The sequence below is a fragment of the Scylla paramamosain genome, chromosome 1, assembly GCF_035594125.1.
Source record: "Scylla paramamosain isolate STU-SP2022 chromosome 1, ASM3559412v1, whole genome shotgun sequence".
Taxonomy (NCBI): domain Eukaryota; kingdom Metazoa; phylum Arthropoda; class Malacostraca; order Decapoda; family Portunidae; genus Scylla; species Scylla paramamosain.
In genome coordinates this window covers 13,775,190-13,792,500 of record NC_087151.1, presented here as the reverse complement: position 1 = coordinate 13,792,500, position 17,311 = coordinate 13,775,190, and the positions used below count along the sequence as shown (strand labels likewise).

At 38.1% G+C, this 17,311-nt stretch overlaps 1 protein-coding gene across 4 annotated transcripts in view; it reads left to right on the top strand.

The window, feature by feature from the left end:
* LOC135100963 (integrin alpha-5-like) overlaps positions 1-17,311 on the top strand; it is an 89,984-nt gene that overhangs the window by 17,044 nt on the left and 55,629 nt on the right. For 3 of the 4 annotated variants that reach the window (XM_064004596.1, XM_064004582.1, XM_064004589.1), the window contains 6 exons: positions 2,123-2,171; positions 8,657-8,865; positions 11,482-11,571; positions 13,202-13,384; positions 14,306-14,411; positions 15,191-15,306. In XM_064004596.1, the coding sequence (XP_063860666.1) occupies positions 2,123-2,171; positions 8,657-8,865; positions 11,482-11,571; positions 13,202-13,384; positions 14,306-14,411; positions 15,191-15,306 (753 nt within the window). The remainder of the gene's footprint in view (positions 1-2,122; positions 2,172-8,656; positions 8,866-11,481; positions 11,572-13,201; positions 13,385-14,305; positions 14,412-15,190; positions 15,307-17,311) is intronic. The other variant, XM_064004602.1, reaches the window with a different exon arrangement.

Genomic DNA, 17,311 nt, shown 5'->3' with positions numbered 1-17,311 from the left:
AAACTAAGTTGTTTGCAAAGAGAAATGTCTGCTAACCAAGGTTCCATTGTGTGTATATATATATATATATATATATATATATATATATATATATATATATATATATATATATATATATATATATATATTATATATTGGTATAGCTAGGATGGGTATTCTCTTTTAAGTAGATGAGGTTAAAAGGAAGGGTGACCTCAGCATTGTTTAATTTTTGGTTGTTTTTTCCACTTGTTTAATCAACTCATTTTGTGAGTGGCTGTGCTCCAAGGAGCTGTCCAAAAATTGATTTTTTTTTTTTTTGCAATGTTTTGTTCCTCTTCTTGGAACATCTTCAGGTGAATGATGCTCAGGGTGGGCAAGCACCTATATTTGTAATGCAGTAGAGAGCGTGCACTAGGCAGTGCATGAATGGTGATTGACAGACACTTCGTACTGGCCGAGCACCGTTGTGCTGGTTTCCGTCCTACATTTCCTTGAAGGTAGAATCTGCAGGTCTCTGATTTGTGAATTTATTGCTAGTGATGCTTCTTCTCTGTAGAGGGCTTCTAATATTCTTAATCTTTTTGAGTCTTGCTCTTTATATGTGATGGTAGTGCTGACTTCTATGATTTGGTGGCTGATGTTTGTTTGATGTTTGGTATAGTTGTGTTCTTGATAGCTCTGGTTTGTAAATGGGAGGTCAGTCTTCTAGACTGAGTAGTCATCATCATCCCAATGTAGGATTGAGGTCCATAATCCTCAGCAGTGCACTCATTCTAGTAGATGACACTACCTATGGAGACAGTAAGTTTTGTGTTTATGTCTTCCATGATGAGTTAGGATATTTTCTGTTTCTTTGTAATATATGATGAGTTCAATGATCTGTTCAGGATTTGTAGTTCAGACATTTTTCTTAATTATGTTTTTGATGGCATTCCCATCTGTTTTGTATTCTGAGGACATGTGGTTCTTGTAAAGCAGTTGAATCTTTTCTTGTAGGGGTGGGCATTTGTCATTGGAGTACCATTTGTTGATAGTTTTCTTAATTGCTTCACTGACTTCACTGTTCTTATATCCATTCTTAATGAGTACTTGTAAGAGGTGTTATAATTCTTTGTGTGTGGTGTCCTGGGAGGAGCAGTGGGTGAGAGCATGTCAGACATATGTGTTGATAGTAGAATGGAGATATCATCATGGGCATTCACCGTCTCCATTGAGGCACTGTCCTTGATTGTTTTTCCTTTGTGTATATGCTTGTAGAGAATCATGAGTTGTTTGCAGTGATCAGAACATCCAAAAATTATAAGCAACCATTCCTGGATTCTTCATAGGTGAAGTTAAGGCCAGAGGTCCTCAAGCTTTTTTATGTTTTTGATATTGATGAATATGTCATCTAGTGGTAGTAGAATGAGGGGCAGCTGTCTTGTAGAGTATTGCTTTTAATAGTTCCTATGAAGAAATTAGCGAACAGGATTCTGAGTGGGCTTCCCATTGCTACACCATGGATTTTCTTGTACATTTTCCCACATGGACAAGTGAAAGGTGCTTCTTTTGTGCAGATTTGTAGTAATGTACACAGCTCATCTTCAGATATGTTGAGCTTCAGGATGTCATCATTTCTGTAAAGTCTGTTCAAGACTTTAGATTGTCCTTTCTACTGTAACATTGGTTAAGACTTTCGACATCAAGTGAAGTGATGATGTGCTGGTCTTCCACTTGGAGTGAATTTCATGGCAGTAGGAATGGAGTTGATGACAGTGACAGTAGCATTGATTTTTTTGATATTCTCTGTTGGATTTCTTGTGGTTACTTCAAACTTTGTAGTGTCAGAGAGAATCGAGTATTTTTCTCACACTTTTCTCAGGTACTCTTCTTTTGAGATGATAGTGATGGAAGAAGTCCTGTCCATTGTTCACATAACAAAGTGAAAAAATGCAGTGAGGACATTCTTTGTTGTAAATGTAAAGAAAGATCATTTGATTTGGGGGAAGATATCATTCTGTATAAACATGGCTTCCAGGGAATATTTTGGTTGTTGTTGGAAGTTTTAAAGAAATAAAAAGACTGAGATGCCTTACTTTAGATTATACCGTACTCTTACATATATATAATTGGTATATATATTTATGTTTTTTCTCCACAGGCTCAAAACACATTTGCCTTAGGAGCACCAGGGTGCTGGACATGGAGAGGTAAAAAATTTATCAACGTTATGCTGTGTAAATTTCAAATAATTATTTGGTAATTGACATTTATAGTGGAAATTATAAGTAATTTGTATAATTCTTATCATAGAAAAGGAATATATTTTGGAGGTGAGGCACAAATTGCTTCATATCCTCAAAAATATTAGATGATTGAAAAAATAAAATGTTTTGCAACATTTGGTCTTAAACACTGATTTGTTTGCAGCGGGTGGTGCTCCATTAGTTCTGACAGTTATATCTGCTTTAATTTTGGCCAATACTTGATGTTCCTTTCCCCTGTCTTCTGTGTGGAACAACATGGCCCTAAGTGCCCCTCTTATCAACTCTGATGTTTTTTTCACCCTTGGCATCATTACCATGACACCACAGGCCATTTAGGATACTGTTCTGTATTTGCTTGGCTTGTGTTTGGATAGCTGTACGATTGAACCTTTAGGGTCTCCTCCTACTCATTGTCTTTATCCTCTCTTCTCAATTTGTCTTAAGGAAAATCCTTATTTGGCAACAGAGTATAGGAAATACAGCTAGCCCTCAACATTCAAGGGGATTAGGTAGGTAAAGAGACATCATTGAATGATGAAAATCCATAAATAATTCATGTATCCCCTTAAAAACTCTTAATTCCCCATACAATCGTGCATCCCTTTAAAGGCACTCCTGACCCTCTTATGGCCTTGTTTAACTAAAATTAGTTTCATGTAGTACATGTATTTGCAAACACTTCCTTTAATATATAGTAGATGTAAAAGTAAGCAAAATAATGATGAATATTGTGGTATGGCCTCTCACTCAATCTTCCCATCTCAGAATCACAAACATGACTACCAATGATGTGTCACCATTGCCTTCAACACTGCACACTCTATCCCTCTGCCTCCCTTCTTTTATTATATGCAAATAACTTCTTTTCTAGAGTCAGCACCTTCTTTGCACGTTTAGGAGCATCTCCAGTGGGTGTCTAGGAACGTGGTCAAGGGCTGGGTTAAAACAAGGGAAAGGGACAGCTGGAGAGGAATGAGAGGTGTACATGATATACAGGAAGTAGGAACGTAATTGGTCACCAAAAACATGCTAAATTGGTAATGCTGATAAGTAACAGAGGGAATGGGGTTTAGTGTAGTGAGTGGAATGTGTTTATAGCATGGTGAGCTGTGCTACATGTGCAGTATTTGAGTGGAAGACTTCTGTGCAGAGATGTCTCATGCATCACTGGGCTATTGGGCTGAAAAAAGACCGTGATTATCTTGACTTTCTGATATTATGCAAAAATCCCTTCATCAAATTATCAGCACATACAGTTGATATAATCAATAAACTTCATAGCAAAGTTGTTCAGAAAATAACTACAGCCCTTTCGTTTTTTTCTGAGAACCAAGCCAGATTGTTCAACACCTTGCAATAAAGCAAAGTATTTTGTGTTATTTTTTTAAAAGTATAATCTAAGACAAATCTCATCTGCTTCTGAAAATATTTAACTAACATTATGAACTCATTTTGATATGCCAGTCTAAAAAGCTGAAAACAAAATTGCAGTAAGTTTCATCACTTAAGGTTGAGGGCAGAAGACATCCTTGAGTTGAGATGGGCTTGTTTCTGCTACTAGTCCACTATACACAAGTTGGTAGTAAGGTGGGAAAATTCAAGAGCTGCCTCCAAAAATGAGTTTAATTGGATGCAATATTCAGTGCACCATGAGTAGGGAGGGTCAGGAGAAAGATGTTACCTGTGTAGTGAGTGTAATGGCACAATACAAATGTAAAAAATAATGGACCAAAGCTCATCTTCAGATGAAGAGTGTGCCCAGCCTCTGTTGCCTAGTGTACATTTCATGTATGGTGCATTACATAAGTTTTATGACAAGACTTTCTGGCATGCTAAAAATAGACATAACTTAAACATTTTTAAAGGCTAGGCATAACTCATTCTGAGCTATTTTAGTAATTGAAAAACCTTGTTTTGCAAGATGTTAAAAAATTAGGCTTGGTTCAAGGAAATACAACTATGGTTTATCTTTTCACATCTGAATTTTTCCTATGAAGTTTACCGGCGACATCAGTTTTGTGTGCTGATACTTTGATAAAGAGCTTCTTGTACAAACATAGGAAAGTCAAGGTAATTAGGGACTCTTTTTCAGACTAGCGCTGCAGCAGCTCAGTACAGTGGCACCATGTAGTGACAAAGAGCTTTCAGTCCATGAAAAGTTATATCAGTATACATTTTCAGTGTCAGTCTGTCAAAAATCAGATCCATGATTGTTGAACCTGTAAAAGTTTAGGCCTGGCTTTATATCTTTGTACATTGACATGTACAAATGATAGATTTCAGTCTTATAAATCAACTAAAGACAACTCTCACACAAAACTACATGCACCTAATTACACATACACTCTTCACTCAAAATTCTAGATTAAAAATGGTGACTCCTACACCAGCCGTGGAATCCCCATCTGGGAATGGAACCACCTATATCCCCAGGTTGGACTGCACTTCTGGTATCAACCCTAAGTGTCTTGACACACCCCCCTTAACTTTTTCTTCCTTAACTTCTACAATATTTGTGGCCTCAGATTTAATTTTCTGTCTGTAGAATACCACCTCTCCTCTACTAAGCCTCATCTTCTTTTCCTCACTGAAACACAGGTGTCTGAGGCAACCGACAGTAGCCCCTTTTCTGTTCCCTCCTATTTTCTCTATCCTCATTTTCATTCCAAAAGCTGGATGTTGTGTCTATGTGCACAATGATTTAACCTCCTCTCATGCCTGCACTCTTGAATTTTCTGAGTTTTCCACCACCTCTCAAACTAAATTTATCTGTGCTGTATATTGCTCACTTAACTCCTTTGACTATAAGAAATTCTTTGACTACTTAACTTCCAAAGTAGAGCACATTCTGACTCTTCTCTTTTGTAAAGATCTCCATTCTTGGATATTTCACTGTTGCCCACCAGCTTTGGCTTTCCCCTCCTTTCACTGACCATCCTGGTGAACTAAGCTAAATACTAACTTGGCAACTGTTGCAACACCCTACTCATATTCCTGACTGCCTTGGAGGTACACCCAACATTCCTGACCTTCTCCTAACCTCTAATCCTTCTGCTTATGCTGTTACTCGCTCTTCTCTGTTGGGTTCCTCCAATCACAACCACATATCTGTATCTTGTCCTATTGCTCCAATCCCTTAGCAGGATCCCCCAAAGTAGAGGTGCCTCTGGCATTTTGCCTCTAATTGGGGAGACCTGAGGAGGTATTATGGTGATTTTCCTTGGAATGACTACTGTTTCTGTGTCAGGGACACATTTCTGTGTGTTGAGCGCATAACAGTGGTGATAGTGTCTCGCATGGAGGCTTATATTCCTCACTCTTTCTCATGACCTAAATCTTCGAAACCTTGGTTGAACACATGATAGAGAGGTGGCCCACAAAAGGTATTTGAGCTTTCCATCACCAGAATCTCATGCGCTTTATATTTCTGCCTGGAATCGTGCGAAGTCTGTTCTCCAACTAGCCAAAAGCTCTTTCATTAAGAGAAAGTGTCAAAATCTTTCAAGATCTAACCCTCCCTTGTGACTTCTGGCAGCTGGCCAAAAACATCTCCAATGACTTTGCTTCTTTATCTTTTCCTCCTTTATTTCAATCTGATGGCACCACTGCTATCTCATCTATTTCTAAAGTTGAATTCTTCACTTAGACCTTTGCTAAAAACTCTACCTTTGATGATTCAGGGCTTGTTCCTTCCTCTCTTCCACCCTCTGACTACTTCATACTACCCATTAAGATCCTTCACAGTGATTTTTCTATGCCCTCACTGGCCTAAATCCTCAGAAAACTTATGGACCTGATGGGGTCCCTCCTATTGTTCTATGAAACTGTGCCTCCATGTTTGCACCTTGCCTATTCAAACTCTTTGAACTGTCTGTCAACATCTACCTTTCCTTCTTGCTGGAAGTTTGCCTACATTCAGCCTGTTCTTAAAAAAGGTGACCATTCTAATCCCTCAAACTACTGTCCTATTGCTTTAATTTCCTGTGTATGTAAAGTTTTTTAATCTATCCTCAACAGGAAGATTCTTAGATATCTATCACTTCACAACCTTCTATATGATCACCAGTATGGGTTCTGTCAAGGCCACTCTACTGGTGATCTGGCTTTCCTTACTGAGTTTTGGTCATCCTTTTTTAGAGATTTTGGTGAAACTGTTGCTGTTGCCTTAGACATATCAAAAGCTTTTGATAGTCTGGCACAGAGCTTTGATCTCCAAACTACCCTCCTATGACTTCTATCCTTTTCTCTGTAACTTCATGTCAAGTTTCCTTTCTGACCATTCTGTTGCTGCTGTGGTAGATGATTACTGTTCTAAATCTATTAACAGTGGTGTTCCTCAGGGTTCTGTCCTGTCACCTACTCTCTTCCTATTATTCATCAATGATCTTCTAAACCAGTCTTCTTGTCCTATCCACTCCTACATTGATGATACCACCCTGCACTTTTCCACATCATTTTATTGATGCCTGATCCTTCGGGAAGTAAACAGTTCACACAGGGAATCCACAGAACACCTGACTTTGGATCTCTCTAAAATTTCTGATTGGGGCAGAGCAAACTTATAATTCTTCAGTATCTCAAAAATTCAATTCCTCTATCTATCAACTCAGCACAACCTTCCAGACAACTATCCCCTTTTCTTCAGTGATATTCACCTGTCTCCCTCTTCTACACTGATAATCCTCGGTTTGTCCTTTACTTATAATCTGAACTGGAAATTTCACATCTCATCTCTAGCTAAAACAGCTTCTATGAAGTTAGGGTTTCTGAGATGTCTCTGCCAGGTTTTCTCACCACGCCCTTAGGTGCTAATTCTGTACAAGGGCCTTATCCATCCATGTCTGCAGTATGCTTCATGTGTCTGAGGGGGTTCCACTCATACCGCTCTTCTAGACAGGGTGGAATCAAAAGCTTTTTTGTCTCATCAACTCCTCTCCTCTAACTGACTGTCTTCAGCCTCTCTCTCATTGTCGCAATGTTGCATCTCTAGCTGTCTTCTACCCTAATTTTCATGCTAACTTCTCTTCTGATCTTGCTAACTGCATGCCTCCACTCCTCCCATGGCTTCGCTGCACAAGACTTTCTTCTTTCTCTCACCCCCTATTCTGTCCACCTCTTTAATGCAAGAGTTAACCTGTATGCTCAATCATTCATCCCCTTCTTTGGTAAACCCTGAATCTGCCTGCCTGCTTCTGTATTTCCACATTCCTATAACTTGAATTCCTTCAAGAGGGATGTTTCAAAACACTTATCCTTCAATTTTTTACTACCACTTTGGACCCTTTTCTGGGATTAGCATCTCAGTGGTCTTTTTTTTTATTGGATTTTTGTTCCCCTTGGCCAGTGTCTCTCCTATATAAAAAAAAAAGACGACTATCTCCCCCTTGTTCAATGACACTCAACTTTCCCTCTCTTTTACACTGAACATCATCATTCTGCCCCTTACTTATAATCTAAACCAGAAACTTCGTGTCTCATCTCTATCTAAAACAGCTTCTATGAAGTTAGCCATTCTGAGTTGTCTCTGCCAGTTTTTCTCATCCCATCCCAGCTGCTAACTCTGCAAATGGTCTTATCCATCCATGTGTGGAGCATGCTTCACATGTATGGGGGTGCTCCACTTGTACTGATAGGGTGGAATCAAAAGCTTTTTGTCTGATCACCTCATTTCCTCTAACTGACTGTCTTCAGCTTTCTTATCACTGCAATATTGTATCTCTTGGTATTTTCTACTGCTATTTTCATGCCAACTGCTCTTCTGATCTTGCTAACTGCATGACTTCACTCCTCCTGCAGCCTCACTGCACAATAGTTTCTTCTTTCTCTCACCCCTATTCTGTCCACCTCTCTAATGCAAGAGTTAACCAGTATTCTCGATTATTTATGCCTTTCTCGGGTAAACTCTGGAAATCCCTGCCTGCTTCTGTATTTTCACCTTCTTTCAAGAGGAAGGTTTCAAGGCACTTACCTGTAATTTTTGACTAATGCTTTTGACTCTGTTCAGGGACCAGCGTCTCTGTGGACTTTTTTATTACAATTTTGTTACTCTTGGTCGGTGCCCCTCCTACATAAAAAAAAAATAGATAAATAAAAAATAAAGTATTTTTGCAATGACAATCACAGCAATAGTTTTGTTTTAATAAGAAATAAGTCATGATGAATGAATTGCCCTAATGAAGGATGCTGAACAAAACTTACTGGGCATGCTACATACAGCCATCTATATGGCCAAGAATGAATCCCAGATTGTACATTGTGCTTGAACCCATTTTTTTATATAGTGTTTTCAATGTAATCCTAAATTCTCTCTCTCTCTCTCTCTCTCTCTCTCTCTCTCTCTCTCTCTCTCTCTCTCTCTCTCTCTCTCTCTCTCTCTCTCTCTCTCTCTCTCTCTCTCTCTCTCTCTCTCTCTCTCTCTCTCTCTCCAGGAGATACTTGGGAAGTTGGACTGGCTCCTGATTCTGACAAGCATGATTTGAGGCACTTGGGAAAACAAATTTTGCAAGATGGTAACATGAACACTAAATGGGAAAACAGTTATTATTTGGGCTACAGTGTAGCCAGTTTCAAGTTTGCTGGTAAAAATGGTATTGTATCTTCCATACCTCGAATTACTGATGAGAGTGACCTGACAGAAGTAAGTACTGCTACATTTTGGCAAAAGCATGAACAAGAGATGATTGTCATCTTTGTTCCAATGCTTTGTTCACATGCTTATATTTGCTCCTCATATATGCATATATAGTACAGCTCCTACATTTTTATGCCTATATTCTTATTTTCTTGCATTTTTTGTTATGAGGATATGAGTTTGTCTTTGTTGTTTTTGTAGTTTTTCATCTATATTCTGTTTTAAAGAATTGATGTTAATCTTTTTTTTTAAGTGCTGGATGGAACTTTCTTAGTGTGTCAGTGTAATGATCCAGTTATATTCATTCATCTCTAGTTTATTTACAACATTTGCAAAACATCTTGACCAGACAACATGGCTTGATTAGGATTTTTCTCACAAAGAAAAATATGACTAATAATTTGTTGACTCCGCAGTGCACCTTGAGCTTCTGCAGGTGCCTTGACAGTGATAGGGTGAGGCTTTGAAAAATTTCAAAGAGTATATTCATCCAGAAATGTAAAGAAAGAAACTTGGTTTGTTTAAAATTTCACTTGAATCAGGGTTGTTTCCTGACTCATCATTTATTTTATATCACAATTTTAAAACCACGTCACTTCTTTTTGCTGTTTTCTAGTCCTTTCTTGATATTAGACATTTGTGTATTTGTGTTTTCAAATGCTTATGGCAACATGTCAACAAGAACTCTAAATGAATGTCCTGATTCAATGTCTTATTCAGCAGCAGTAGTGTCAATATCTGAGAAAGAATCCCATGCTGTTGTTGAATCTGAAATGTAATGATTGAGGATCAAGAGTGTCACTGCCCAGACATGGAATTGTAACTGGCTTCTGCTATCCAAAAGCTCTTGAGCCACTACTGTTGAGTTGAGGCAAGGATTTTATGGCAAAAATAACAAAAATAACATCTGACTGGTTTCTTGAAAAGATATTAAATCCTGCAGCCAAGATTTTGCACACATTTTTTAAACATCCTTACACATGGAGCACAATCTCTTTATTGTCTCTCATAGTATACACTGAGAGCAAGCTGCATATTTGGCTGACAAACAGCCATGGATGAGAAGTCAGATATCGCCAGATACTTTTCACATCACATAGCATCACAAACATAACAAACTGTAGGGCACACTTTTTCAGTGTGAAAGTTTAACAATTTTTTGTGACTTCTATTATGGTTTGGCCACATAGAGGCATTTGTAGGAAGTGGAATGGTTGAGGTGGTGAATGCAATAAGACAATTTCCAGTGAAGTGGGAGGACAGAATTTTGGGGCATGTGAGAGAAGGAGTTATGAGAATGTGAGGATTAAGCATGCAAGGAGGAAATGCAAGAAAATAAATAAATAGAAGCTTGTGTCTCAACCATACCCTTGGAGAAATTCCTTGGAACAGGCATGAGAGAGAGATACTCATAGGGAAAGGTGCAAGCACAGAGGCATGGTTTCAGAAAACAATATGAGGGACCTCATCAGGTCCATAAGCCTTCTGAGACTTTAGGCCAGTTTTGGCATGGAAACATCACTGTGAAGGATCTTGATGGGTAGCATGAAGTAGTCAAAGGGTGAAAGAGAGGGAAGAACAAGCCCTGAATCATCAAAGGTAGAGTTTTTAGCAAAGGGTTGAGTGAAGAAATAGATGAGATGGCAGTGGCACCATCAGGTTGAAAGAAGCAAAATTATTGGAGAAGTTTTTGGCTAGGTGCCAGAAGTCACAAGAGGAGTTAGATCTTGAAAGATTTTAACACTTTCTATTAATGAAAGAACTTTTGACTAGTTGGAGAATAGACTTGGCATGATTCTGGGCAGGAATATAAAGCACATGAGATTCAGGTGATGGAATGCTCAAGTACCTTTTGTAGGCCACCTCACTATCATATATAGCATGAGAACAGGCTATGTTAAACCAAGATTTGGAAGGTTTAAGGTGAGAGAAAGAGTGAGGAATGCATGCCTCCATGCCATACGCTATCACCTCTGTTATGTGCTCAACACACACAGATGAGTCTCTGACACCGAAGCAGTAGTCATTCCAAGGAAAATCAACCTAATACCTCCTTAGGTCCCACCCCAGTTAACAGAGACAAAACGCCAGAGGCACCTTTGCTTTGGGGGATCCTAAGGAGGGATTGGAGCGATAGGACAAGATACAGATATGAGATTGTGATCAGAGGAGTCCAATGGGGAAGATAGGGTAACAACATAAGCAGAAAGATTAGAGGTTAGGAAAAGGTCAAGAATGTTGAATGCTCTATGAAGGATAATTTGCAGTGTTGAGGGATAATGGAGGTACCTAAGATGAATGTGTAGAAGCTGAAAGTCTGTTGCCACTACCTTGATGGTCTGGACTGACCTGTCTTGTTGACCATGCTTTATTCACATAAACCTTAATCTAGATATATAGGGGATATTCCAGAATGAGTTGCTAGTCAGGATGGTATCCCTAGTTGTTTGTCCGTGAGATTGTTGGATAAAATGAATTTGGAATAGGTGAGTTAACAATTATTTTTTATTTATTTTGTGTATGCATTTGATTGTCTCACAGATTTTAATTCTACATTTGATACCATAAATAGTTTTTTAAAATCTCATCTTCATAAAGTGTTTAATTGATGATTGTTTCCAGGGAGAAGCGCTTGGACCATCCATTGTTGTACTAACACAAAACTCTGATAATAACACTCTGAAAGTCAGCCTGAGGATCTCCCCATCAAAAGTAAGAATGCACACCTTAAATTCTGAAGGAGTTGAAGTATTTAGAAAACATATCATACTAATATGACAGAAGGGAGGAAGAAAAAATAAGAAAGAATGTAGATGCATTATAGGATCTTTTCGAAGGTCATGAGAGGAAGAAATATGCCCATGGAGGTGAAGACAGGATTAAGGAATAATATTCTCTTGCCAGCATTGACTGATGGGTTAGAGAAATGTATATGGAATGGGATGCTAGTCAAAATACATAGTTTGGAAATAAGATATGTGAGAGAAGTATTTGTAGTGACAAGATGGGAGGATGAGAGTCATGGGAACTTGTTCAAATAGAATAAGGTGTGGAGTGTTAAGATAGATGACAAGGAGCAGATTTAGGTGGTTTGACCACATTAAGATGAAGGATGTTTTGAAAAAAATAAATAAAAAGTATATAATATATATGTATATATATATATATATATATATATATATATATATATATATATATATATATATATATATATATATATATATATATATATATATATATATATATATATATATATATATATATATATATACATACACAGTAGGGTACTCAACAGTGTATAGTCATTATAATGTACAGTTGCAATAATGCACTGAAATTTTAATTAATATTTAATTGAAATAATTAATCAAAACTGGCATGACAAACTCACCACTTGTGCAAGCACTGGAATTTTGATAAAAGTTTAATTGGAATGACAAACTACTCGCAAGACTAACTCACCTGTTCACCTATCCGCCACCTGTCCCTTCCTCCCTTTTTTTCCTCTCCTCTCCCTTCTTTTGTTTTGTCTCACACCTCCCTCCCTATCACCTCCCCCTTCCTGTTATTTGACAGAGATAAGGGACTAGGGAATGGTACCTTGCTCTCTCTCTCCCCCTTATTTATTTTATATCATTTTTGGTTCATCCATTCTCACTCTCATTCTCATATACATAATTCCATTTTCATTCTTAGTCAGTCTCATTCTATTTAGCAATCTTTAGGATTGTTCTTACTTTCAGAGAGAGAGAGAGAGAGAGAGAGAGAGAGAGAGAGAGAGAGAGAGAGAGAGAGAGAGAGAGAGATGGCTCTGACTTGTGGTAGTTTACTGTATGTTTATGTGTGACACTGACAGTGGGTAAATGTGACCTATACTTGTCAAAGCAGCATGAAACTCAGGATGGTAAGAATTTAGGAGAAGGCGTGAAACTTGGGATTGTACTGTATAAGTTTGTTGTGTTATCAAATGAAGTAGTACAAATGTGCTTATTTTGATGTACATATTTTTTTACAAAATTGTGGAATTTTTCATATTATTTTCTGGTTTCCTGGAACCAGTTATTTTTTCCCTTAGGTTTTCCAGTCACTGTAATGCATATTTGCCATAATGAACACTACATTGGAATGAATATGTTTGTTGCCATATAGCGTACTGTATATGAAAGTAAAACTAAAGGTCATGGCAGAAGAAGTTGTTTAGGAAGATGGAACATTAGAGTAGAAGAATGTTTATTTATATCTATAAATTTAACTGTGGCATTTTTGATAAAGTTTAAAACCAACAGGTGACTATACTAATTTCAATTTCTTATGCTGTTTTTCAACCAGCTTCCTTTTGCAGGTAAATGTCGATGATATCAGGTTTGCATTCTTTGGATATTCACTTGCCACACTGGACATGAATGGTGATGGACTGGAAGATTTGGTTGTCGGTGCACCATTCTACAATAGTTCCAAAGACTTCTATGACCAAGGAGCAATCTTTATATACATGCAGATTGGTTCTGAGTATGATCCATATAAGGTAATCTAATGTTCTTGGGAAAGTTAGAGTGCAGCAGACTATTTGTCTAAATTTCAGTAAATACTAACTCATATTAATTCTCTCTCTCTCTCTCTCTCTCTCTCTCTCTCTCTCTCTCTCTCTCTCTCTCTCTCTCTCTCTCTCTCTCTCTCTCTCTCTCTCTCTCTCTCTCTCTCTCTCTCTCTCATCCTACACATATAAGGTGGTATCAAAGAAAAGTTGAAAAAAAAGTAATAGAATAAAAGTAAGGTTTTACATTCTTCCCTTTCTCATGAAGACCTAATGGTTATAGGAAAAGAGCTTCAGTGTATTTTTACTAATGTCCATTTAATTATCTGTTCTGCACACCAATCAGGGAATTATACAGATGCACATTTTCAAATCCTCATGCCTCATTGAATGTTTAGTATACCTATTCATATTCTCATCTGTGAGCCAGCAGAGTGAGAAAACAATTTCCAGTTACATTCTTCATTTATTACAATATCAATAGTCACATGTGAAGTGAGGATCTTTGCATTCTACACATTTACTCGCAGGTGCCTGGATTCCATACCTTTTCTTCGTCTTCTGAACTTAGGTTTTGCATCATCACAGTCTCAAAATAGCACAAAACCATCTGCATACATCTCTCCATTTGAGACTATCCTAATTTTCTTCTTTAAATAAACAAACAAGAACAACAAGACTTGTGCAGATTCCTGCTTTCAGGAAATTTGTTGCTCAGTACTGTGCTTGCTTTTTATTTGTGTGACACCACCATTGTACATTGCCATCAGTGCTGTTAACTAACCAAATCTCAACTTTCTCAGTATCTGTTTAAATGCTTCTCTTGTAGATAATTTGATGCAACTAGCCTTTTCCAGTTCAGGGAATTTTATTTATTTATTTAATTATCAGAAACTTTTTTTGTATATGTAGATGGAAGAAGAAGACAATGCACCACAGAGGAAGGGAAGTGAATCTTTCAGCCGTTTTGGGAGCTGTTTGGCTGCTATTGGAGACCTGGATGGAGATGGTTATGAAGGTACTTTTGACTGAAACATATGTAGTGTCAGTTTTTGTCATTACAGAAAGAAGGGATCAGTAGGTCAGATTCATTGATTTATGCAAAACTTTTGAGCAGTTATTTAGTGTAGAAGATAGTGTGCCTGAAATCATTGCTTTAGTAATTGAGCAAGGAATGAATGGATCAGAATAATGCAATGAGTCTTTGACTACGAAACAAAATACGAGAGGCAGTTGATGGAATGAAAATTGGGAAAGCTACAGGTTTAGATGGATGTGCAGCTGAATGTTTGAAGAGTGGCATTGTGAATTGTTGAGTGGTTAGTAAGATTATGAAATGTATATTTCATGAGCAGCATGGTGGCGATTGATTGGGCTATTGCATGTATTATTCTTCTGTATAAAAGTAAGGATAGAAAGTATGAATGTTGTAATTTTAGGAATAAGTCTTTTGAATGGTGAAGGGAAGGTTTCTGATTGTGTTGATAAACAAGGTTGGAGAGGAAACTAAGGAAGTTATTTTTTTTATGAGCAATATGTCTTTTAAAGGAGGGGAGCCTTGTGTGAACCAGGTATTCACTGTGGGATAGGTGTGTGAAAAGGATGTGTTTTGAGCAATTTTTTGGGTTTAGATAGATCATGTGACATAGGGAGGGATAGTGGGCTGTTTTTGATATAGATTAAGAGGTGTTAAAATTTTTATGTGAGAAATACAGTATATGCTCAAGTAGTAAAATATGTGAGTGACTGTTTGTTTAGGGTTGTGAAAAGGATGTGTAATGTTCCAACACTCAACAGATCTTGCTGTTGGGGCTCCTTTCATGACAGTAGGCTCTGATGAAGATGCTGGAACTGGAGTAGTATATATTTACATGGGTTCTGAAGAAGGTCTTGGAAAGGATGACACAAGACAGGTAATATTTCATTTTTGTGCTATATGTACTTAAATGTTTTTTTTTTTTTTTTTTTTTTTTTTTTATGTAGGAAGGACACTGGCCAAGGGCAACAAAAATCCAGTAGAAAAAATATGCCCACTGAAATGCCAGTCCCATAAAAGGGTCAAAGCAGTGGTCAAAAATTGATGAGTAAGTGTCTTGAAACCTCCCTCTTGAAGGAATTTAAGTCATAGGAAGGTGGAAATACAGAAGCAGGCAAGGAGTTCCAGAGTTTACCAGAGAAAGGAATGAATGATTGAGAATATTGGTTAACTTGCATTAGAGAGGTGGACAGAATAGGGGTGAGAGAAAGAAGAAAGTCAGAGGTATGCAGTTAGCAAGATCAGAAGAGCAGTTAGTATGAAAATAGCAGTAGAAGACAGCTAGATATGCAACATTGTGGCAGTGAGAGAAAGGCTGAAGACAGTCAGTTAGAGGAGAGGAGTTGATGAGACGAAAAGCTTTTGATTCCACCCTGTCTAGAAGAGCAGTATGAGTGGAACCCCCCAGACATATGAAGCATACTCCATACATGGACGGATAAGGCCCTTGTACAGAGTTAGCAGCTGGGGGGGTGAGAAAAACTGGCGGAGATGTCTCAGAACACCTAACTTCATAGAAGCTGTTTTAGCTAGAGATGAGATGTGAAGTTTCCAGTTCAGATTATAAGTAAAGGACAGACCGAGGATGTTCAGTGTAGAAGAGGGGGACAGTTGAGTGTCATTGAAGAAGGTTGTGTCGAGTTGATAGATGGAGGAATTAAGTTTTTGAGGCATTGAACAATACCAAGTTTGCTCTGCCCCAATCAGAAATTTTAGAAAGATCAGAAGTCAAGCGTTCTGTAGCTTCCCTGCGTGATATGTTTACCTCCTGAAGGGTTGGACGTCTATGAAAAGACGTGGAAAAGTGCAGGGTGGTATCATCACCGTAGGAGTGGATAGGACAAGAAGTTTGGTTTAGAAGATTATTAATGAATAATAAGAAGAGGGTGGGTGACAGGACAGAACCCTGAGGAACACTACTGTTAATAGATTTAGGAGAAGAACAGTGACCGTCTACCACAGCAGCAATAGAACGGTCAGAAAGGATACTTGAGATGAAGTTACAGAGAGAAGGATAGAAACCGTAGGAGGGTAGTTTGGAAATCAAAGCTTTGTGCCAGACTCTATCAAAAGCTTTTGATATGTCCAAGGCAACAGTAAAAGTTTCACCAAAATCTCTAAAAGAGGATGACCAAGACTCAGTAAGGAAAGCCAGAACATCACCAGTAGAGCAGCCTTGATGGAACCCATACTGGCGATCAGATAGAAGGTTGTGAAGTGATAGATGTTTAAGAATCTTCCTGTTGAGGATAGATTTAAAAACTTTAGATAGGTAGGAAATTAAAGCAATAGGACGGTAATTTGAGGGATTAGAACGGTAACTCTTTTTAGGAACAGGTTGAATGTAGGCAAACTTCCAGCAAGAAGGAAAGGTAGATGTTGACAGACAGAGCTGAAAGAGTTTGACTAGGCAAGGTGTAAGCACAGAGGCACAGTTTCGGAGAACAATAGGAGGGACCCCATCAGGTCCATAAGCCTTCCGAGGGTTTAGGCCAGCGAGGGCATGGAAAACATCATTGCGATGAATTTTAATACGTGGCATGAAGTAGTCAGAGGGTGGAGGAGAGGGAGGAACAAGCCCAGAATCGTCCAAGGTAGAATTTTTAGCAGAGGTTTGAGCGAAGAGTTCAGCTTTAGAAATAGATGTGATAGCAGTAGTGCCATCTGGTTGAAATAGAGGAGGGAAAGAAGAAGAAACAAAGTTATTGGAGATATTTTTGGCTAGATGCCAGAAATCACGAGGGGAGTTAGATCTTGAAAGTTTTTGACATTTTCTGTTAATGAAGGAGTTTTTGGCTAGTTGGAGAACAGACTTGGCATGGTTCCGGGCAGAAACATAAAGTGCATGAGATTCTGGTGATGGAAGGCTTAAGTACCTTTTG